The 23,824-nt window shown below is 40.7% G+C and overlaps 1 protein-coding gene across 1 annotated transcript; it reads right to left on the reverse strand.

The window, feature by feature from the left end:
* Positions 1 to 1,415: 1,415 nt before the first annotated feature.
* tspan7b (tetraspanin 7b) lies at positions 1,416 to 23,824 on the reverse strand. The gene is made up of 8 exons (XM_050049147.1): positions 23,661 to 23,824; positions 10,905 to 11,093; positions 10,552 to 10,626; positions 10,355 to 10,450; positions 9,099 to 9,254; positions 8,803 to 8,886; positions 7,914 to 7,999; positions 1,416 to 5,494 (listed from the first exon to the last, which is right to left on the reverse strand). Exons 1-7 carry the CDS (start codon positions 23,724 to 23,726, stop codon positions 7,931 to 7,933), a joined length of 735 nt encoding a protein of 244 aa, XP_049905104.1. The 5' UTR covers positions 23,727 to 23,824; the 3' UTR covers positions 1,416 to 5,494; positions 7,914 to 7,930.

Genomic DNA, 23,824 nt, shown 5'->3' on the forward strand with positions numbered 1-23,824 from the left:
CTGACAGTCTGTTTTCTCTTTGTTATTCCCGCTCCGTCTGTGTCTCAATAGCAGGTTGTTGTCACACACTCTGTATTATAGTGTCAATCTGTCTTTCTCAGTGTTTAGGTTGTAACCCAGATACACAACATCTATTGCATGTCAGCTCATCCTGTAAGAGGCATCGCTCCTCGAGATTTCCTCCTGTTTTTGCCCTCAGAAAAGTTTTTCTCATCCAGGCAGGACACATATGATGTGCATAATATATAGCCTATACATTGGCTGGTTGAGATCGTGTACGAGCTGCTCAATGCTGCTTAGCTCTTTAATGAATCCCATAAAAACTGACTTTGCCTAATTTATCCCAGCATCCGTTGTTTGTTGTGTTTTTGATGACTTTGTGAAAAGTAGGTGTTTATTGAAAATCTCATAGTCTGGAATTTTTAGGGACCCTACATCACTAACACAGAGTTCTCTTCCTTTGTTAATCACAGCTAAGGTGAAAATTGTCCTAAATGGAGGTGTAATTTCCACTGTTTGTGTCCCTCCTACTTACAACTTTTTTTTGTTAGCACAAAAATAGTGCTTAATATGTTACTGTTTGGCCAGCTGTCAGATTCTGCCTGGGAATGTGAATCACCCTGATATACTCCTAAACATGCCACAGAGGAATATCATATTTAACATATTAATGGCAGAATTTTTTCTGTTTCCATTGTGAAAAGTTGTGGATTGTACCAATGAAACTGTTCCGTACCGTCCCCATTTTTGGTCCCCCCTCTGTTGGGGTTCCTAGCACACAGATCTGGTACTAAAAGGTGGAGCTGTGAACACTGCAGGCCGTTGATTGGTCAATAGAGAATCTTTGCTTTTGTTCGACAAAGGACTCCATGCACAAACCCAGCAGTTTTAAATATCACATTGATTGCCACAGACAGTCAACGAGGTGTAGAAGTTCCTCTTAATCATGAGCGAAGAGGAAATTCGGCGGGAGCTGGACAGAGCGGTTAAGAACGAGAAAGTTCTTAACAAATGGCTGACCACAGCTTCCACCAGACGACCGAGCAGTGTAGAACAAAATGTAAAAAACTCAGAAGTGACTACAGAAGGATCAAGGACCACGACAACACGAACAGCTGGTGGTGGTTCAATGCCATCTATGGTCACAGGCTGGCAAGCAATGGAAGAGAGGGGGGCATCGACTTGGTCACGGCTTTACTTGTATCCCTTCTGGAGTCCAACAATGATTATTGTTGCATTAGGGGGATGAAATATTCCTTTAACAGGGGTTTCATCCTCAGCAGCAGTCTCTTGGGACATTTAAAGTGACTTAGACCCTTACAGCTGACATAAGACACCTGTTTAACTCTACATCAAAAATGTACACAGCTGCCTCCATCATAGCAAAATTAACAAACACCAAACACAACTGTTATTCTGTATATTTATTGATAATAAGACCACTGATGGTGACTTTAGTCAATAGTAGACAGCATGGTGCAATTCTTTTTGAGTGTCTGGTGACCCCATGTGTAAGCAGGATGGTATTACAATTTAGTATTTACAGGACAATATCAGTTTGGGGAAGGAAAAATAAAACAAGAAGTATCAGAGTGTTGGAAAAAACATACATTCACCAAATAAATGTACAGCTTTAAAAGCAATAAGGTTTGAAAAGCCACAACCAAATACTGACCGAAGTTGGATACAACAGGGTGCACAAAATCTAGACGCTCTCTCGGTTACACTCGCACACACTCTCACTCAAGGTTAAGGAGACGGTCAAGTAAAGAAACTAAACCACACAGGCACTCACACACACATACTGAAAGAGAGATAGAAAATCACTTGGTGAAAGTGTAAACTTAATGCCAACCAAACCATAATAAATATACAGCTAAATTGAAACACATTACTCTCAACGAAACATTGGCCACAATTATTTTTCCAGTGCGAGTTTCCTATAAACTATCAAACAAATACAGGTTAACAGCACAAAGTGCGGAATCAAAACTGTGACACAACATTTATACTGATTAGCTTATTAGAATGAGAAACATTACATCATATAAATTACATTTCCAATAAATATCTACAGGTGATGATGAGGATGATGGTCATGATGATGGCGTGTTGATGCACTACATAGGATACTGTAAATACTAGCTGAAAACTGTTGCAGTCCTTCGCGTCTCAAACGGCGACTTTTCTCACTTTAACACAGCTGGCGTTATAGTCCACCAGGAGAAAACAACTGATATGATTTGATATCAACAAACAGGCTGAAAATCTTTGTTTCACTGACCTCTTCTGGTTGAAAACCTCTACATCACTGCAACAAGGTGAGAACTTTAACCATCAGAGGCCAGAAAAAGCAATATTTTCAGCTGGTGCTAAGTTGCTCTTTGAAGATAAGCCCTGACATTTCAGACTTTAGTCAATTTCTTTTACATAAACCAGAAAGACAAGCACTGAAACATGACTTAAGTGTCAGTATGCTTAAAATTAAGTGCCTTTAGGTTACCAAGCAGCAGATTTTACACAGATTGCCCAGGTGTGTGTGGAGGTGTGTGAAAGTTGGCAGGATTTAACCTTGTCTCTCAATCTCACTTCTTTAATATCCTCCTGAGACCCTGTGTCCTCATATTAGGACATCACATTTTGGGTTTACTTGACCTTATGCTTCATTCTACCTAATTTAGACCTGTTGTCCTTATTTGTGGACACTTTTTTTGTGCCATTTAGTGGTAGTAAGAGCACAATACACTAATCCATGTAAAAACAAGATGGCTGCCATCTCTGCCAAGTCAGTCTGCAGCCGATCCCGACACAAAAGTGGACAAGGTCCAGAACTTGATCACATTTTATGGTTGAGACTTGTTTATTTATGATTAATAATGTTTGTAGCTTCATATGGCAACAAATTTTACCAATTTTAGCAACAGTAACAAGCAAAGACACTGTTAATTAGGAAGTACTCGTTTGACAATATTTAGTTTTTTACACTTATCAGGTCTTATTGACTCCAAATAGCTAGAAGAAATTAAAAATGCATACCAAACAAAAGTTCAGGTCTCAGGAGCATATTCCCAGTACAGAATCCATCACTTTTCATGTGACAAACAGGCGTTAACACTATAAATGCCTCTGGGCAGAAACTGCTGTCCCTGTTTGTATGATTACAACATCTCATCCCTCTCAGTGTTTTTCATCCAATACAGCTATAAACACTTTTCCCTTTTGACGACACCTCGTAATATCTACATTGTTAGTAGAATACGAACCTTAAAGGAGCTCTATATGATATTCCGAGCATATCTATGATACAGAGGTCTACACATGGTTCTCAAGATGGAGGTGGTTCAGCCAGCAGCTAGCAGTTAGCGCAAGCAGTACTAAAAATAGCAACAGTGCTGACAGAGCTAACTGTAGCCCTTTTCACAAAGAGATTCTGCGATAGAACCGCAACAAAGACCCTTCATTGTGCCTACTTTGATTTTTTTTACACAGAAACAAACAATGCCAGCATAATGCTGCTCCAGATACTGTGCTGGCATGTAACACAACAGCGTCGGCCTCTTGTGTGACATATAACATATCCGTCCGGCAGCGCTTTTTCAAAATTAAGAATGGCATAACATGGCAGTAACAATCAATTAGCGTCCCTGTTATGTGGCAGCTGATTTCGTCCTCTGCTTGGAGGGAAAGGAGCTCCCGGACCTCACTGTCTTCATAATTTTTAGTTTCTGTTCCTCTTCTTTGAGTTAGCTGCTAACTGCTGCTAGCTGCATCCTAAATCTTTAAGTGGTGGGTCGCACACATAATACATTGTCAGAACGTCACACCTGCCCTGCCCTGCCGGCTGTCCCTTTCACACAGATGTTGATTTGGCGCTGTTACTACCTCTGCAGCCGGCTTAATAGTGAGACAACTCTGTCCCCCCATTCTTTCGATACAGAATGGCGAGGAGAAATAACAGCGGGACATTCCCACCTTGAACAGGCAGTGTAAAAGTGTTATCATGGGGGGAACCACAGCCTTGGCACTATACTTCGCTGACGACTCTATACTGTTATCAGTGGTAACCACCGTATAAGCGGAGTGCAGGGACTCACATCATTGGACCGTCCACCACAACAAACGACAGAGAAGCTCAGGTTACAACACACACAAAGGCAGAGTGACCTCATTCTCTTCTTAGGGTGCCATTACTCCATCATCTTAACAAGTAGTTGTTTGCTGCTTTATTAAAGCTCTAAATAACATACAGAGCTCCTTTAAAGATAACTGAGTGTGTGGGTCACACCAGGATGTGAAACTAGATTTTGTGGTGAGATCAAATCATTTCAATGAAAACTACACAAAGTTAGACTAAGGGCATTTTCATGTTAGGAACGACTGATCTGTACCCAGGCCTGGGTCCCTGATGTGAAAGCCCATTTAGTAAATCTGCATTGAGTTCAACTTTGCTGAGCTTTAACGAGCAAATCTGGGACCAATAACAAGACATCTTAACGAGTATATTACCAGGACTGAGCTTTAGGGAAACAACAGTGGCACGACAGTGCCAACACTAAGGAAACTATTGTACTATATTAGCAGTGTTGCATCATCTGTTTTTATTTTCCCTCCTCTCACGGAGCATAAACTGCTTCACAAAATGGGCATGCAGACACTTATGAGACAGGAGATGATGTTAAACCTCCGTCTTCTGTATAAACTGAACTTGCTAGAAATACTGTAACAATACTGTTTCCCCACAACGATTGATTTAGTTAAATTAGGGCACTTATTTTAGCGCTATTTTAAGTTACTCAGAGAGTTTGACAGTAAAGTAAATTACAATTTTAACATCTAATTTATCTCATAATCTGCTATCGAGGCAAATGATTGGGTCAAAAAAATATAGTGCCTCATCTACAGGTAAAAATACAACTTTTCTCTCCTTTGTTAGCTTCCTCGTTTTTCCTAGAAACTTAAAACATCCTCCTCAGTCTCCAGCTCACATTATCAGCTCACAAAATGTCACAACCATAGGAATATACAATGGTGAGCAATAGCAAAGTCAAATGCAAAACTAAACCTATCTAATAAAGTATTACTTTCAAGCTTTAGTAATGTCATTCTGTACAAAGGTGTGCAGTGGTCTTCTGATGACGGTCAGTGGAGCATGCTGCAGCCAACTGAGAAGCTAAGTTTCACCCAATGACCTATCTGAGACCAACACCGCTGACAACTCTGGTCTACCCGCTCCGTGCAGGCTGTACTGATCCGAGATATGTGCCAATGAGCAACTTCTACATCAAGCAGCGGTGGGATGTGTGGTATAGAACGCTTTGATGCAACAGCAGTGAGTCGTGGAATGGTGCTTTACAGTAAGATACATTAAGATATTACATTAAGATCACAGGCAGAGAGACGGAGGGAGGTAAATTCCAATTCAGGCGTGTGATAGTGTTTTGGGAATTTACTCGTCATGTGTCAAGGCTCTTTGTTTCTTCTTCTCTTCATCTCCCTAAAGAGAAAAAAAACACAGAGAAAGAAGAGTTACTTGTGTGTGAATTAAACCAGCAGGCACTAATTTTTTTTGGCCACTTGGGGGCAGTAGAACAAACTTTAAACACAACACTGACGAACGACGACCATATAAAGTTATTATGGTGAAAATATTAGCGTTGCCTATTTGTATTTGTCTTTTTTCTGGCCACCTAACGAATATAAGTCCATTGCTGACTTTCCTTTTAGCTCTGTTTTGGTCTTCATCAACTCTTAGGAGAAATATTTGGCTCTTAAAGTTCAGATCTCATTACTGGACATGTGCAGATATTTAACAATATATGCTCAAAATATCAGTTTCTTTATATTCATATCTTTAAACCCATCATGTTTTCTTCTCGTAAAATAAAATATGAGGTGTGCTTCCATAAGCTAGTACTTTTAGTTGCACATCAGTAAGATTGAGAGTGCTTTCAGACCTAGAGTTGTCTTGTGTTGGTTCTAATCAGGGACTACCTTGGTTACGAAGTTGTATAACTGCCTCGAGCTGGTTCGTGTTCTCGCAGCAGCATTTACAAGCGGACCAGATCAAATGCCTTGCGCGAGAAAGCTTCTCCTTATTGGTCAGAATTTCCACGAGGCGCGGCTCCAACTAGAAAACAATGTTTTGATGCATTGGATGTGCTGAATGTGCATATTAAGGCAGTACAGGAGGAGGTGCACATTAATAATCCTCCAGGACTGTAACATGATCATGTTTAACCCAAACAATGTGTCATGTGACTGCAGTTGGTTCAGATCCAGGTCGGAACACCTTCTCACCACAAACGAACCGCACCAGAGTTCGTTTGTAACCAGACCAAGACCACCTCTTCAAGAAGGTCTCGGTCTGGTTGTTTTGGTGCACACCTGAGTGTGATTGCTGTGTTCACACCTGCCCAAACAAACCGCACTTAGGGAGAAAACGAACTTGAGTTTGATTGAACCGAACCAAACAGGGCAGGTGTGATAACATCATGGTTACGGTCCACAGACTGAAATTTATTCACTCCACTGTCTTTGCAACAGCTCTAGATTATGCTCAAGACATTTCACAGTGGACTGCTTTTGCGCAAACATCACATGGAGGATACGACAGGCTTAATCTCTTTCTCCCCCTGACAGATACTTCTGTCCTGTCATTGTTACACTGTCGGGGCCTCATTGTTATGACACGCCACTTTTCAACGATCAAACCTTTGTTTTCATTTCCAAAACAATGTGACTGAGGTCTAATTCATTCATTTATTAATCCAATTCATTCCATCACTCATCTCTCCTTTCTCTTCCTCCTGATCTAACAATGAGGGAGGTGTGTGTGGAGCAGTCCACCGTAGCTCCATGTTGCGCTAAACTCTAAGCCTGCCCACTTTTAAGAGTCCAATAAAATGTGAAGGATTTGATTTAAATCCCTCTGACTTGCTTGTGACATATGACCCTTCTACGACCATGAGGACATCTGGGGCTGGCCTACTGATCATCCCAAGAGTTGGAATAAAACATGGTGAAGCAGCGTTTTGTTATCATGCAGCACAAACCTGGAATAACCTCCAGATGATGTTAGACAGACCCGACTCTGAACACTTTGAAGCCAAAGCTAAAAACAGTCCTTCCTGCTTACTCCACCCTGCAATGACTGTAAACTTATTTTTAGACTTAATTTTAAATCATTTAAATAATCCTTTCATCTTTGCACCTCTTGTCTGCACTTTGCTATTTTTAATGATTTTGGGTTTTTTTTGTAAATCATTTAGTAATTAATTTTACCTTTTACATGTTTTTTTTCTCTTCACGCTTTTATTGCAAATCTGTATCCTTTATTGTGTTTTATATTTTATTGCTTTGTAAAGCACGCTGAATTACCCTGGTGTATGAAATGCGCTATACAAATAAAGCTGCCTTGCTTTGCCTTGTAATTGTACACTGATCAAATATTCTGATTCACTGGGAAATATCTCACAGAACAGAAACTAAAGACGCTCTAACTTTCACTTCACTGGGACATTAAGCTGCTAAATGCTTTATTATGTTCTCCAGCTAGTCGCTAACTTTATCTGCTGTGAGAGAGAAAGAAAGCACAGCTGGTACCAGTGTATCAGTACAGCAGAAAATTAGCATTGAAATCACAAATATTCAGAATTGATATGTATCGATAAATCCATGTTTTTGACCATACTGGCATAAAGACGTGGAGTTTTTTTCAGTTAAGTTGTGGGCTGTAAATCCAAAACACTGAGAGAGGCTACAAACACTCTGGAGCTGAGTAGTTGGTGATGATTCTTCATCATTACAAGTGACACCTTTTAAATTACAGTAGTAATTTTATTCATAGTCAACATTAAAATCTTGATGATGGCAGCATTGATTCTGAATGTGTGTGGTAATTGTGTGTCTCTCACCTGCCACGTCACATCAGCTAAACCATCTCGTACTGATTGGCTGTGATGATCCTGGACAGACAGCAGGCCAGCAACATGCCAATCAGCTGGAGGACAGACAGAGAAGGGCTTTCGTTTGTTTCATGTTTGGGGGGGTCAAAAATATTCAGATTAACGTTTTCTCAAAGTCAAGACATCACTTCCTGTGAAACCTACACATTTATGTTGTGATAATTAAAGTGCTACTAGTAGCTCCATTCTCCCTCTGCACTGGGTTTGATTAGAAGAACAAGAAGAAGAAAAAGAGCCTGTGAATTCTGTCAAAACATACACTAACCAGCCACTTTATTAGGTACACCATGCTAGTACCAGGTTGGACCCCTTTGCCTTCAGACCTGCCTTAATTCTTGGTGGCATAGATTCAACAAGGTGCTGGAAACATTCCTCAGGGATTTAGGTCCATATTGACATGATGACATGTGTGTGAAAATCCCAGTAGATCAGCAGTTTCTGACAGACCAGTCCGTCTGGCACCAACAATCATGCCACGTTCACAGTCACTTAAATCACCTTTCTTCCTCATTCTGATGCTCAGTTTGAACTTCAGCAGGTCGTCGTGACCATGTCTACATGCCTAAATGCATTGAGTTCCTGCCACATGATCATCTGATTGGCTGTTTGCATTAACAAGAAGTTAAACAGGTGTAGCCAATAAAGTGGCCGGTGAGTGTAATTTGTTGTAAATGTCTGTAAATTTAAATAGCAGTCAAAACACAGCTGTTAGTGTTATAAAAATAGGACAACAGAATCACCAACTCTGGTTTGGTCAAAATATATCCTTTAGTGCTAAACTCTAAAATGCTAAAACATGACAAGTGCCACCTTTTATTTGCACATCATCACCTCTTACCTGTGAGAAGGCGATCCCAAACGTCACTCCTGCGATAATGGCCATGTTGGTCTCCATGAATGAAGTGACCAGCTCGTAGCAGCCCTGCAACACAGGGGGCAGGTTAGTTTGCAGAGGAAACAGGGACGTGTTATATGCGCAAATTAGGGGTAAGATGGATATCTGGGAGACTATCTGAGGTTATTAGTGTATGGAAAAGGAAGACGGTTTGAAAAAGTGAATGAGGGCCTGGCAGAAGTAAATGCAGGCATTTATAAAGTACATAAAGTACCTGGCACAACATACAACATACTGACCTGGTGGTAGACCTTGCTCGGGGCTAGAGTCGTATTGCGGAGGTCGTCTGGGTTGCAGTCGGAGGCGTTGAAGCAGCAGCTGGCAGGAATGCCGTTGGATGGGTAATACACACTGCCGAACCAACTGGTGTAGTTATACACTCCACAGCAACGCAGCTAGAAAAATGCACAGAAAAGGAGAGAGCATGAAGCAGCTGAGGATTAAAAGATCAGCTGTTATTTCCTATTTTTCTCATTTCAACAAATCCAAGACCAAAACAAACAACGTGTCGGCTCGTCTCTGAATAGTTTACGATTTCCTTGTTTGTTGTACCAAACCCCCTCTTATTGGGACTATTTTCAGCCGCAGATTAGTACATATGTGGTGACTCTTTTTTTTTCTTACATTTATTTATCGGATTTTCCACACACAAATGTCAAGTTACTTTTCAAATTTCACTATAAAGTCAAGTATAACATATATCAAGAAAAAATTGAAAAAGTACACAGAACAAAGATTAAATACATAAGTAATGCAATGACAAAGGACAAACAAATAAATGAGAATAAATAATAAAAATAAATAAAAAACAATAAAAAATAAATGACAAATAAAAAAATAAGTATAAACAAAAATAAAATAAAATAAAAACAGACAAAACTAAGGCTGTTCCTAATGATTTTTTTCCCCAACATTTTATAATAATTAATAGTAATAATTGGTAACCCAATTATAATCAAAGACAAATATGAAGTTCACATAATGACAAAAAGAAAAATAAACTTCACATTGCAAACCCAAAAAAGGCACATTAAAATGTCAGTTAAAGCAGTGATTCTGGATCTGCAGCAAACACAAACCCCACGGCATGTGCAAAAAAGGTCGCCATATATTATTTAATTTGCTCAGAAAACTACTCATAGTAAACCCAATTTTTTCAGCTTTAATAAAGTGAAACAAAGTTTTGGATCCATGAGGAGTGAGAGGGGGGAGCAGGTGATTTCCACCTCAGTAAAATCAGATTAATAAGGTAAAATGATTATATTTGATGACTCAAAATAAACTTTTTTTTGGACAATATGGCAGAGGAAAATAAGCTAAATAAGGCTTTGGCTACACAGACAACAACTGTTAGAAGCATAAATTCATTTTTGTGTTTGGTTTTCATGGGAAAAAGATAGAATTGCTATCCTTTAGCGTTCAGGGTTGTGCTTTGGTTTGCTGCTGCTGAATTTATTGGCTGTTTCACCTCCATGATTTCATATCGGAGACTTACCCTGTGCTGCAGGTTATCAACGGCACGGCTCGCTTCATCCTCGGCGTTGTAGTTCAGGACTGCGTCGGTGTACGTCCTGCGAAAGGTTCCCTTTATCTGCATGCATGCAAACACATGATTGTTTTCAGCATAAGAGCACCTCACACAGCTTTAGTGTGAGACTTTAAAAGTTGTTACACGGTGTGCTGCATGCTGACCTCATGACGAAACACAAATCCAGAGATCCCAGCAACTAACTCAGCGAGGAAGACGAGCGACAGGAACATGGCATACTGCAGAGAGAGAGGAGAAGGAAGGGGGAGATTTGCATAGTTTGCATGAAAACCGTCTGCTTTAGTGTTTCATTTACCTATGCTCACACACACACACACACACACACACTTGACCACCATTAACTGAACAAAGTGCCCTGCAGCATCTATTGGATTTCTGATCCCTCTCCACAGGATAGAGGTCAACCATTATTCCCTTTATCATGTGACCTGCGGCTAATTAACCAGCATCTCTCCCTGCAACATTACACCCCACCCTTCTTCCCACAGCGTCTCACCAGCTTCAGCATCCATGGGCTCCCTCTGCAAGTGGCGAAGCATCCAAACAGGCCGAACACGATGATGACAGTCCCAGTGCCGATGAGGACGTACGGGGCGTTGGTGGAGTTGTCGGCTATCAGAGAGATATACGGGCCCAGCATCAACTTCCCCCATACTCCCACTGCCAGAAGGATGGCTCCTGTTATCTAGAGGGCGGGGGTTGGAGAGACGGGGATGTAACAAGAGAGAGCACAGGAAACAGAATGAAAGCAGGGAACGGGCCCTTTATCTCCGCACTTCTGCGAGATTACAATAGCTGTGTTTTAGCAGCCGTGGCGAAGGGGAGGAGGAGAACGAGGATCAAGGTGGAACAAAAAAGCAGAGCAATTAGAGTAAGGAGGAGGAGACGGCAGACAGAAGACACAAATTTATCCGCTGTGCGGGATAGCAATCACCTGCTTTATGAATATGCCTGCACACACACACACATACACACATGCACACAGAGAAAGAAAGAGAGGAAAAGAAAGGGGACATATCAAAGAAGCTCTTTGATCCGAGGCGAGACGCTTCCTCCTGTTGCGCCTATCTTAGCATTTCAAATGAAGGCTGCAGATAAAAGAGGGTGTTGTACGAGGCAGCTGAAGCAGCGTGTGTCTCAGCTGGGTATGTCTTACTGGCAATGGAAAGAGAGCGGGGTGTGGAACGGCTGCTGATGATCTGACTCGAGCGAGGGCCAACTCATCATCTCGGCCTCCTTCCTTTCCAAGAGGAGGCTGTTCGCCGTCCTGCTGCCAGGCCCTCTGACTAGAGAGGGAGCAGTCTGTACAAAATGTCTCTGTGCACCCTGAAACCTCGAGAACTGACAAAGAAGGACGCTCTCAGCTCTCAGCAGAAAATGAGCCAACATGAGTGAAACAGCAATGACTCCATCGGCTTTGCTCTTTAAATTAAAGTTCCCTCTTAGTAGTTAGTCAACAATGTTCTGAGGCTAAATGTCACGTTACGTAAAAATGAAAATAATACAGAAGTAATCAACAACAACACAAAAATATTTCTTTGTGTAGGGGAGACTGGGTATAGTTGTAGCAACGGGATGGTTGTGACCACGTCCACCAAGACGGGATGACCTTTGAGTAATGAAATACACTTTCTTCCTGACCTTGAATGTGAAATTTTGTAACTTCGTGAAGAAGTTTGCAGATTTTACAGCCAAAACACTGATTTTTAGGCATGAAAGTATCTCCGACCAGTCTATATGTTGATTCGCACCCAATAGTCGACCAAACGTGAGTCGATCAGAAAGGTCATTATTCCGCAAGAATTCATTGGTCGTGTAGTCACAGAAAAAACAAAGCAAACAAATGTGAAACTCTATTAGGAGCTGCACCTTGTCAAAATAAACAAAACCTATACGACTGGACCATGTGGGAATTTAATTTGAAAGGACAGACACAGGAAGTGTCCACGCTCAGTAGTCAGACAGGAGTCAGGTTCATTTCCAGGGCTGGTACCTGCGGTTATTCCACAGGCTAGTTAATAACATGTCGGGCAGGAAATCCAAAGTGTGGGATCATTTTGAGAAGGTGAAGGACGAACCCAAGGTGATATGTAAACTCATCTTCATTGGTCGACTACAAACATGACGTATCATCTGAAACATGGAAGTAGCTACATGCCCATTAGCCCACAGCATCATTAACAGGCGGCTCACTCAGTGTGTGACGTGCACTTGTAGATAAAATATAGGCCTATATTAATGAAGGTTCATTAGTACGGTTTGGTATTTCTCTGTAATGTAGCACAGTGTTAACAATGTTACTGATACTATTCTTTCTCACACCTTCAACTCAAACCATTGTGTTGCCCTGCCCAATATATATCATTTAAAAATTAATATTGTAAACATGCAGGCAAAGAAATGACTAATGAAAATTGTTAGTTGGGGGCAGCCCTACAGTAACAGTCGTGTTAGAACTTTCCTGAGTAGTGGAGCAAGTTGTAGTGATGGGAATCCTTGTACTTGACATCAGTTCAGAAATTCAGTGATATAGTTGGGGAAGTCGGAAACACTGCTATTTGTAGTAGACAATAAGGGTACTTTGTGCAATTTGAGTGCTTTAGCACAAGAAATAAGCGAGATATAGGTCCTGAGGAAAAAAGGCTTGCAACCATACCCGGTCTCCCTCCCTGACCATAGCTTAAACAAGTGTCTACGAGTTAATGACTGTGTTAACAACATTTACACTTTGCCCCATTAGCAGGGTGTGTACCTAATGATCGGGCAAAGGTTTTTCACTACGATGAATCACCAGTCTGTCCTTTAACTGCTGCATTGCTTTAGATTTGGTCGCAGTTCGACCATGCAGTTAAACACAGTTAAAGTGGTTTGAGAATATCTACAACTCGCTACTGTGTAAAATGGCCGATTGTGTCTCATGCAAACATCCACACATGAATTTCCATATCAGTCCACACAGATGATGAGTTTCAGCTGAGGGTGAGATGAGAAGGATTATAGGGAGAGAAAAACACACAGGAAGCTCAAGCTAAAACTACAATTTGAAATTACAGATACAGTGGTTTAGGGCTGCAACTCATGATTATTTATTTCAATAACAATCAGTCATTTGGACTGTAATTTTTTGGAAAATCACCAAAAATGCCCATGAAATTGCTTTTATTCTTAATTCCACTAATAGATGGATTACTGAACAGGCCCACCAGGTCCAGACCCAGGAGCCAAAAGTGTCAGGGGTCCCCCTAGCCTTCATTAGCAAAATGTCACTCAAATTAACAACCAGGAAGAGACTTAAAATTACCACAAAGAGACACAGAGGATCACAAAGAAATGCAAAGGAGCTACAAAGAGACACAAAATAACTGCAAAAACAGGCAAAATCGACCACAAAGAAAAACACGACGACCATAAAGAGACACAAAATTACCACTTAGAGACACAAAGTGGCTACAAAACAACACAAAATGACCACAAAGAGACACAAAATGGCTCCAAAACAACACAAAACAACCACAAAGAGACACAAAATGACCACAGAAACACACAAAGTGACCACAAAGACACAAAAAATGACCACAAAGAGACACAAATGGCTACCAAACAACACAAAACAACCACAAAGAGACACAAAATGGCTACCAAACAACACAAAAAGACACAAAGCAATCACAAAGACACACAAAATGACCACAGAGACAAAATGCCTACAAAACGACCACAAAAACTCACAAAGCTACCACAAAGACACAAAAAATGACCACAAAGAGACACAAAATGGCTACAAACAACACAAAACAACCACAAAGAGACACACAACAGCTACAAAACGACCACAAAGAGACACAAAATGGCTACAAAATAACAGAAAACAACCACAAAGAGACACAAAACGACCATAGAGACAAAACAACCACAAAAAGACACAAAATGGTAACAAAACGATCATAAAGGGACACAAAATGGCTACAAAGAGACAGAAATCAACCCCAAGGAGACACAAACTGATTATAGAACAAAAAAACTGACCAAAAAAAGACACAAAATTACCTCAGAGACACAAAACCACAAAAAGGTGCATAACGACTACAGACAAACACAAAACAACAACAACAAAATGAGAGGCAAAACCACCACAGAGTACGTGTCTTGCTCATGTGTAGGAGAGATGGTGGAGTCCCATTTTTTCATAATCTGCCCATTGTTCCATCAACAGTTCACAACCAAATAAAACCACTAAATATCTGATTGATCATCAGAATCGTTGTTGGTTTCCAACAATATTGCTGATGTATTTATCTCTTTGTGTTTGTGACTTAAACATGTAGCTGTGGTTTCTATTACACAAGCAGGACCTGTAAAAAAATGGGTGTTATTGACGACCTGTGGGCAGTTGGATGCGAGTTAGATAAATCCTCAGAGGCACAACATTTGATGGAGCTGAACCACATAGTGAGAACTCAAAGCCGGGAGACTTTCTATTTAAAATCGTCTCAAGAGTCGTCTGTTTAGTGTTTTTGTAATCTCCTCATCTGACTCATCATCCTGTTGTTCCCTCTTGTGCTGTAGCTACTCTGTGCATGGAAGATATTTTCTATAGGCATACTAGTACTCTGGTTTCAAATGGGATGCAATGTCTTAAGGTCTTGATTTTCATGTATCATATAAACCATCACATTTATAAATGCTCAGTGAGTGAGACTGTTTGGTACTGATTTACTGATAGTGTTTATTTTCAGGTATTTGCATAGCACTGGTCAGTGAAAGCTGGTCAACTATCTGCTGATGTAACAACAAAAAAAAAATCTTGACTTAATTTATAAAATGGTGAGTCTTGTGTTTGTTCGGTTGTGTAAAAACTCTCACACTTGTGCAGTTGCTGTTGTTGTGCTATTTACTGAAAGATTTTCTCTTTAAAAATACTTAATGAAGGGCAACCTGTCCCAGTCACAGTAGCAGTGTTGGAGACAGTGCGGACACATGAATGCCAATCACTCCCACAGTTTTTGGATGTGTCCAAAGATTCAAATATTTTGAAGAAAAATATGTTGAAAAAATGTATATGATTTTTAAAAAGATTTTGGGACATTAAATATCTATTGATGTCAAGGTCCTGTATTTTAATAAAGAAACTGTATTAATGTAAAATACTGTTCATTGCCAGTAAGAAAGCAATTACAAAGAACTGGTACAAATCTGAGCCTCCAAGCCTTGAACAATGGAAGGACATAATCAAGGAGATCTTTATAATGGAAAAGATGACTTTTTCTCTGAGGTGTAGAGGACAGTCCATTTCTGCCTCTGAAAATGGGAGAAACAGACTGTCTTTATCAGAAGATGTGGACGCAGCTTCATTGTGAATGTCTGTGGTCAATAAAAGAACTGACATATCACCTAATAATAAGGTGGTGATAACTGTAATAACACATATTACAATTATGATATTACTACAAAGTTGATACGGCAAATGTATTAGCAAAAAAAAAAACGCTATGTACACATCCAGCAACAAACAGCATGATCAGCATTAGCTTGGAGTCGTGCGTCTTTTAGCTCTGTTTTGGTCTCAACCAACTCCTGACGGAAACATTTGGCCAGCTAGTTGCTAACTTGGTGCTAAGCAGATGTGATTTTAGGGCTCTGTAGAGCTGAGAGAAGCTGCAGAGGTGGATATAATTCTCTGTGGGGTCTACTCTACGAGCGTTTCATGTTGTAACCTCCTGAGACCCTGTGGCCTCATCTAAGGACATCAAATTTAGGGTTGACTTGTCTTTATACTTTATTCTACTTAACTTAGACCTGTTTGTCCTTTGACAAATCATCTGTTTCTTATTCAAGCATTACAAGTAAGTATAAAGCTAAATACTAGATACGTTGTCCCGTGCAGAGGTAGGTAATACATGGGAATATGAATCAAACTTGAGCCTTTCAGTGGCCCAACCTGTGGCCCATGCTGCACCTCCTTCTCTTCCTGTAAGTTGCTTCAGACTAGGAGGGAGAAGCATGGATAAAATACCTTTTCACAGTACATTATATGTAATTTTAGATCCCTAAATACTAATATATAAAATGTGACAAGGTTGCCTTTTTATTGACCATCTGTTTATGGATAACAAATAAAGACAGTAATGTTTGTTTATGGCTAATGCAGCAAATTAAATACCTGACAAATAAAGGTACTACATCAAATCGATGCAAAAATCCAGTACCGCCATAAACCAGTTTTTCTCATTGATTTGCAACATTGCCCACTGTGGTTTTATATAGTGGTTTCAAGCTGGGAGTTGGAGCCCCAAGAGCAGTCGCACAAGATGATTAACAGCGTAGGAAAGCAGGAAAACTCATTTCTGCTCCACAAAATGATGCATATTTTTCTGACTTTTTTCTGTTTGCTTTTTACTTGTGAATTATTGGATCATCTAACATCTTTAGGCCACTAAAAAATATTAAATCACACAGCTTTAAAGCTTAATTGAACAGGCCACCATACATAGACATGATTGTGTAGTCTGTGACAAAGGAATGCAAGTATACAAAGTTTCGTTTTGAAAGGCCAAAAGCCAAAAAGGTTGTGAACCACTAGCATGTAGAGATATTAAATTGATAGATACTGAGGTATCTAAATGGCACGTCAAAATCTGTGATGGTAGATGAGTCTATAATTGTGGTGTAGTACGTATTTTGAACTAAAGTCTAAATTAATGTAATGCAAAAAAGGCCTGCAAATAATTATTTTCATTGTCGATTACTCCTACTGACTGTTTCCTCAATTAATCGATCAATTGTATAAAATGTCTGAAAATTTTGAAATTTGATAAAGAATTTCCCACAGCCCAGTGTAACATCTTTGAACAACCCAATCCGTTAGCATGTTGCCTCACAGTAAGAGGGTTCCTGGTTTGAACCCCAGGGTGGGGGAGCCTCTCCTGCGCAGAGTTTGCATGTTCTCCCTGTGTCGCCATGGGTTTTCTCTGGGTACTCCGGCTGATCATGTTTTGGCTCCAAATACTCTGTTTTGGGGGGGCTATCTCCACTAGAAAAGCAGTGCCGTCTCTCTAAAAAACAAGTGCTTTTCCTGGCACTATCCACACTGGAAAAACAGGGACTGTTCACTATAAAACACTCTCATTTGGGACTCAAAAAGATGCTGGAAACACAGCAATGACCCGCCAAATAGCAACCAATTCAGTTGTTTGTTAGTCTTAAACAGTTGTCTGCAACTTGGCAAACGTCTGGCCTAGGTGTCATGCCACCCATCATCCTCTGCAATTCCTGATGACACAGTCAGCTCTATGTCACTTAACAAAATATATTATATGTATAACAGTTTAAATGTTACCTATTGGTGGTTTGTAGAAACTTACAATGCCAACATTTTCTTCTGGCAGCTGGGCTGCTTCAAATGTCTTGTTTCAATTGAGTAACAGTCCAAAACCCAAAGATATTCAGTTTACTTTTAATGTCATGTTGCACAAGGGAGCTGCCTTTGTCCACTTTTATTCTCACTGTACATGTTGCCTCTTTGTGACATCATTAGAGAGCACAATGTTTGTTTCAATAGTTACGCAGATGACACGAAACTGTACATGTCTGTTGAACCAAACGATGCTGCAGCCATAAACTCCATTACTACTAGTCTTTTGGCAATAAATAAATGGATCCATGAGCAAAAATGTCTCACAGTTAAATGAAGACAAAATTGAAATCCTGCTTGTTGGCCCTGGATTAAATCTGAAGTTAAAAGTCTTGGTGTGATCCTAAATTCAGATCTAGGCTTGAATACCTGCATTGACAAGGTGATGAAAACATAACTTTTCCATCTTAGAAACATCGCCAAGGTACGTCTACTTCTAAATAAAAAAGATGCAGAGAAATTGCTTCTTGCCTTTGTATAGCCGAGGCAACAAAACCTCACATTGTCTGGCAAATGTCTGGCATTTTTGCTTACAAGATAACTCACAATCATTACATTTTCAAAACAGATGCAGATTCATTTTCTGTTGACTGACTAATCTGTCTGCTCGGATGTAAAGGACCCCTTCACTTCAGCCACTCCCCGGCTGACCTGAAGGCCTGCAGGCTGGTGATTTCATTGGTTGGTAACATCATCTACTGTTTCTATTAACAGAGATTCTAACAGCCGGAGCAGACTCATTTCGGAGAACGGTCCTCTCAATGATCATGTACTCACTGTTTATGGCCTACATCATCAGTAACAAAATGTCTCGCCCCCCTAAGAGCTGCCGTCGCATACAAATACAGGATCGTCTTGTCACTGCTAAAGTGTTCATTTTACAGCCAACGGGGAAATTAAGTCCAAGGAGCAGGGGCAAGTCATCTACACTTCCTGTGTGCTGCTGAATCCCAAACAGCTTCAGACCCCTCTCTCCTCCTCTCCGGAGCAGAACACCCCCCTCTCCTCTCTGCATGTTTTGTTTGAAATTCAATGCCAGGCCAGCCACCCTGGTTACAGCACAGAGTTTAAAACAGGTCGCCCCTCTCCCCTCCTCCTCCTCCTCCTCCTCCTCCTCCTTCCCGGGCCTAATAAAGCAACAGAAGGTGCGATGACAAAATATGCTGGCGAGGACACCACATGGACTCTACCACCTGCTCTGCATTTAAGCGCCCTGCGTGTAAAGTATGGCAACGTAGCGATTCACACTTAAGATATTATTCACCGCGACAAGCTGATGACAGAGAAACCTCGGCCCGACATTGAGGGCAGCTCTCCTGCTGCCAGTGAGCCTCTCCATTGCTTCACCCCTCGGGGCTGAAGGGAGCCACCAAGCTGTGAGACACCCATGCACTTTAGACGTCTGAAACCTGATGCTGTGGATGTAAGGGAGCGCAAAGAGACACTCCAATCCTGACTAAATATAAAAGTTCATATCAGTGACACAGACACGTGTCTGCAATGCAGAGAGATACACAGCACAGCCCTGCTTTATAAGCCCTCGTAAGTGCAGAACTTAGAGGCTGCTTTCAGCTTCTGTGACTTGGTTTACATGCACACTAATGTTCCACTATTACTCACAATATGACAACATTCTGGATCTGAGTCATGTAAACAACATATTCCATTTGGATGTCCTGCAGTAGGCCTTTTTCCAGTTGAAGCATTTTCTGATGAAGACATGGGATACGCCACATATGTTATGTCGAAAACTGTTCCCCATGAATAGCCTATGTGTTTCCCCCTACCTTAACCTAACCGAAACCCTTAGCCCTAACCCTAACCACTGAAGGGGGAACTACACATTAACAGATGGGGGACACACTATTCAACAGGGGAACACACTTCGATACAACACCAGAATTAGTCATGTTTTAGAAGCATTCTTTGGACATGTATAGTACATTCAGAATATGTATCTCAATTGACCTTTCGCTAAGCCCCGCCCCTTTGTGATGGTCCAACAAGCTGTCAGAGTAAGCATGGAGCCCACACTGTAACTAACTGCACTCCCTGAAGAAATATTATCATATTTTTGGAGAAATGAAAGAGTGATTCCAGAGAGAAGCAGACAGAGGGGTCTACAGTCTGTGTTTGAAGGATATATCCAGGATGTCAAACTGACTCAGCAGCAACAACAGGTTAAAAAGACAAAGATAGTTAGAAGCTAAAGCCGAACTATAGGCTACAGATCACAGTGCATTAAGTCAATGGAGCACAGCTGTGTTGTTGTCGGACCCTGGTCTGGGCCGGCCTGATGCTACGTTATGATTGGCCAGTCTGCGTCCGGGGGCGGGACTTAGCAAAGGGTCAATTGCGGCTTTTTACACAGTTTGTGACACATGGCCTCTTGCCTGTTTATGGTCAGCTCTGTGCGTTGTCATGGATACACTGTACACAAAACCAACTAGCCAACAGTTTGCAAGGTTGTAGAATAGAGACGAATGGCCAAAAGAAAAGCCCAAACACACCTACTTTAAAACATTATGATAGACATTATTAATGACAACATTATGAACGACAACCTTTTCAGGAAGGTGGTTGAAAGAATGAAAGAGGAAGGCTGTGTTTGCACGGTCGAACAAGTCCGCCATCAGTGCAAAAGAAGCAAAATGACAAGCGGGACATAATAACACGTTAGGGAACATTAATCTGAGTGTACATGGCTGCATGGAAAAAGAAATATTAGAGGAATGTTCACTTTCATTAGCCATATAAACAGCTTAGTAGGAATATTGCCTTTACCGCAATAAGGGCAAAAACTAGAATATTTTGTGCATGTAAACGTAGTCTGTTTCTTTCAGGACTTTCTTCTGCAATATCAGGAAGCAGGGAAAGTCCTCTTCAGTTTCTGAACACATTATGGACAGATAAATCTCTTCCATGTGTCCTTATTAGATAATTCTACCTTGGCTTTCTGTGGCTGCTATCAGAAAATGGCCTATAATGCAGAGTTATGGTCAAAAGAGATTCATATTGTTGCTTGCATAGATGCTGTATCATACTTGAAGACTTGGCTGATACTCAAAAGGTAGACGCAGGCATATCCAAACCACTCCAGGATTAAATACTATTTCATTTCTCAAATTAATCTCAAAGGAAACTGTCCCAAAATTGGAAGCAAATTTATTTGGTTTGAGAGATTCTCTCTGAAGTGATCTGCTGGCTCACATCCTACAGACGTTTACTACAAAGAGCCTTAATTACAGTGGGAATGTAAGCAGAATCTATTCTTCAAATGTTGTTACATACTGCTTGCTTTGCATTGTGAACACAGCATTTTTATGAATTTCAAATCAGAGCCAGGCTTTGCAGCTTAAGACCTTGGTTAAAAAAAACAAACCTCCAGAGGTATTGATTCAACTCTCTGGTATAATTTGAGGCTTTTGTGGTGCGGTGTTTTGCATGATATTGGAGGGTGTGTCTAATGTGTTTTTGCTCGGTATGTAAATGTGGAGGACAAAGTATCCCGCAGAGAAGGTGGACATTGCACACGTTCCAGCCCCAGCTGGGTGCAGGTGCAGGACAAAAACAGCACACAAAGGGAAAGGAGAGGCAGTCCACACACTGACATTTGCAAGATCCTTCAGAAAATGCTGCCTGCGTTTTGTTCATGTGGATTTTTGAATGTGGAAAAAGCAAATTACTGGGAGCTTGCGAGTATCTCTCATTTCTTCTTTGTGGGCAGCTATTTTGATTATCATTTAGGTCATTCATCGAACAAAACTGCCACAATTTTAGGAATCCAGCTCCTCCAGTGTGACGATCTGCTTCCTTACCTTGTCTTTCATTATAGTAAACGTACTATCTTTAGACTTTGACTTTCAAAAGATTGTGACGGCCATTTTTTAACTGTTTTCTAATCTAAACAAAAAAATCTTTTAGCAGATTAATTGATAATTTAAAATAATTGTTACTTGCAGCCCTACTGTTGATATAATGCTACACACCACAGAGTACAGCCTTAAAATTGTGTCAACAAACAACTATAGGACTCTCAAGATTAGCTGTACTAGTATTTACAGCGGTAGTACAGCGATAGTTTCTGCCTTTGCTATATATTGTATTTTATATTGGCTATAGACTGCATTTGCTTTTTCTGCTGTTATTTTAGTCCTTAAGAACTGCACTCTTTGTAGCTTCACTTCTCTAACTTTGTATTGCAACTGCTGCACAGCAATTTTAATTGGAATAAATACTATTTTATCTTATCTTATCTTAACTTAGCTTAGTTTAGCTTATCTAAGTGATACTCACACATAGATGCATCAGCAATTACAAACCTGTGTCTGAATCTTTGAAAATGGGCCGTTCTGCCTAATAAATACCTTTATTTTTAAGAATATTTTGATACAAAGACTTGTCCTCAAGTAGATTTTTGAGTGCAGGACTTTTATTCCTACAGTGTGATATTAGTACTTTACTTAAGTAAATGTTTCCTGCACCACTGAAGGGAGTAGATGAAGGGCAGTGATACTCAACAGTAAAAATAACTTGATTCACACTGGGGATTTTTTTGTACTTTTCATTAAGGCTACACAATTATAGTGCGATTGTAATATGACTCCCAGTTTTAATGGGAGTGGTCATTTTTGCATTGCATCTTCACAAAAGCAAAACAGAAAATGATGATGATAGGGTTTTTGCTGGGATCTGTATCAACCAAGCATGTATCCTTACATCTGGAATATGAGTCGTAGGCCAGGGGATCTATGTAGCACCACAGTGCTTCATTTATAACAGTATGTTGCAGCTGCTGTGATCTGGATATTGCATTTTGCCATTTTGCGACTCCAATAATATGTCAATTAACCGTGCATCCCTAATTTTAATATAAGGTGCCATATAAAGCATGAAAAAATAGAGCATGTTTATGATGACAAGCACCACAGGAGGATCCCCGGACCCCCTGACAGAGATCTGGACTAAGTCCCGAATGTCCTCAAATCCAAGAAACGCCCCTGCATACATATGCGGGCTACGAACAGCCACTGGCCTCCTGTCATTTATCAAATGTGGCCCCCGGGCATTGCAAGTTGAAATGTTGTTTGTTACTCCACTACATTTATCTAACGTGTAGTTACTCTGCAGACCTAAGTTTTACATACATAACATATAATAAGCAGGATTGAAGATGTGTTTTTACACTGTGGTACTGCTATCTTTACTAAATTAAAATATCTGTACTTCTTCTATCATTGCTGAATGTTTCTGTTTCAGTGGACACTCAGTTTAAGGCACTTTAAAGCATTTTCAATAAGGAATCAATAGGTTTACAGGGGGTTATATTGTATCTGTAAGGTAGTAGAGGCTGTGTGGGTGCAGGGTCCCTTTAAGAATCTATAGTAGAATCTATAGTCTATAATCAACGGCCCCGAAATGCACATTATTTGGTGAGAAAACGGGCTTTGAACGGGCCTTATCAAACAGACAAGGCCCTTAACGTCGGTCCCATCAGACAGAGTTAAATCGTTGCGGTGATGTTAACATCCTCTTCATCGCTAACTGACAACAACCATGATGCTATGTGTGCCATGTTCTCACACCGCCGACCGCCCGGCAGCCCAAATACGTGCAACCTGAACACGTTATATAACACAGGGCGATAAAATCCACATTTTAAACGCTTGAGTTGAGCAAATGATTTCCATTTAGCCGTATAATCAAACAACAGCATGATTCCGTCGATGATGATGATGAGGATGATGCCACTGTCCACCCCTTCATCACGCACAACAAAAAAAAACCCACATCATGGTGGATTATGTTATGTTCAAAAAAAGATACGGAAAGGTTACGTACCCAGAAGACAAAGGAGTAGACGATGAGGAGGGTTTTCAGGCAGGTGATGACCGGTTTGGTCTCCATTGTGGCGCGTACGTTAGACCCACTGTGATAATAACGGGAGGAAAAAACGGCTCTGCGAACTGTCGCGTTGCAACCGTGCGCTGATGCAGCCACACAGC

Source organism: Epinephelus moara, chromosome 7 (assembly GCF_006386435.1).
Source record: "Epinephelus moara isolate mb chromosome 7, YSFRI_EMoa_1.0, whole genome shotgun sequence".
Classification (NCBI taxonomy): domain Eukaryota; kingdom Metazoa; phylum Chordata; class Actinopteri; order Perciformes; family Serranidae; genus Epinephelus; species Epinephelus moara.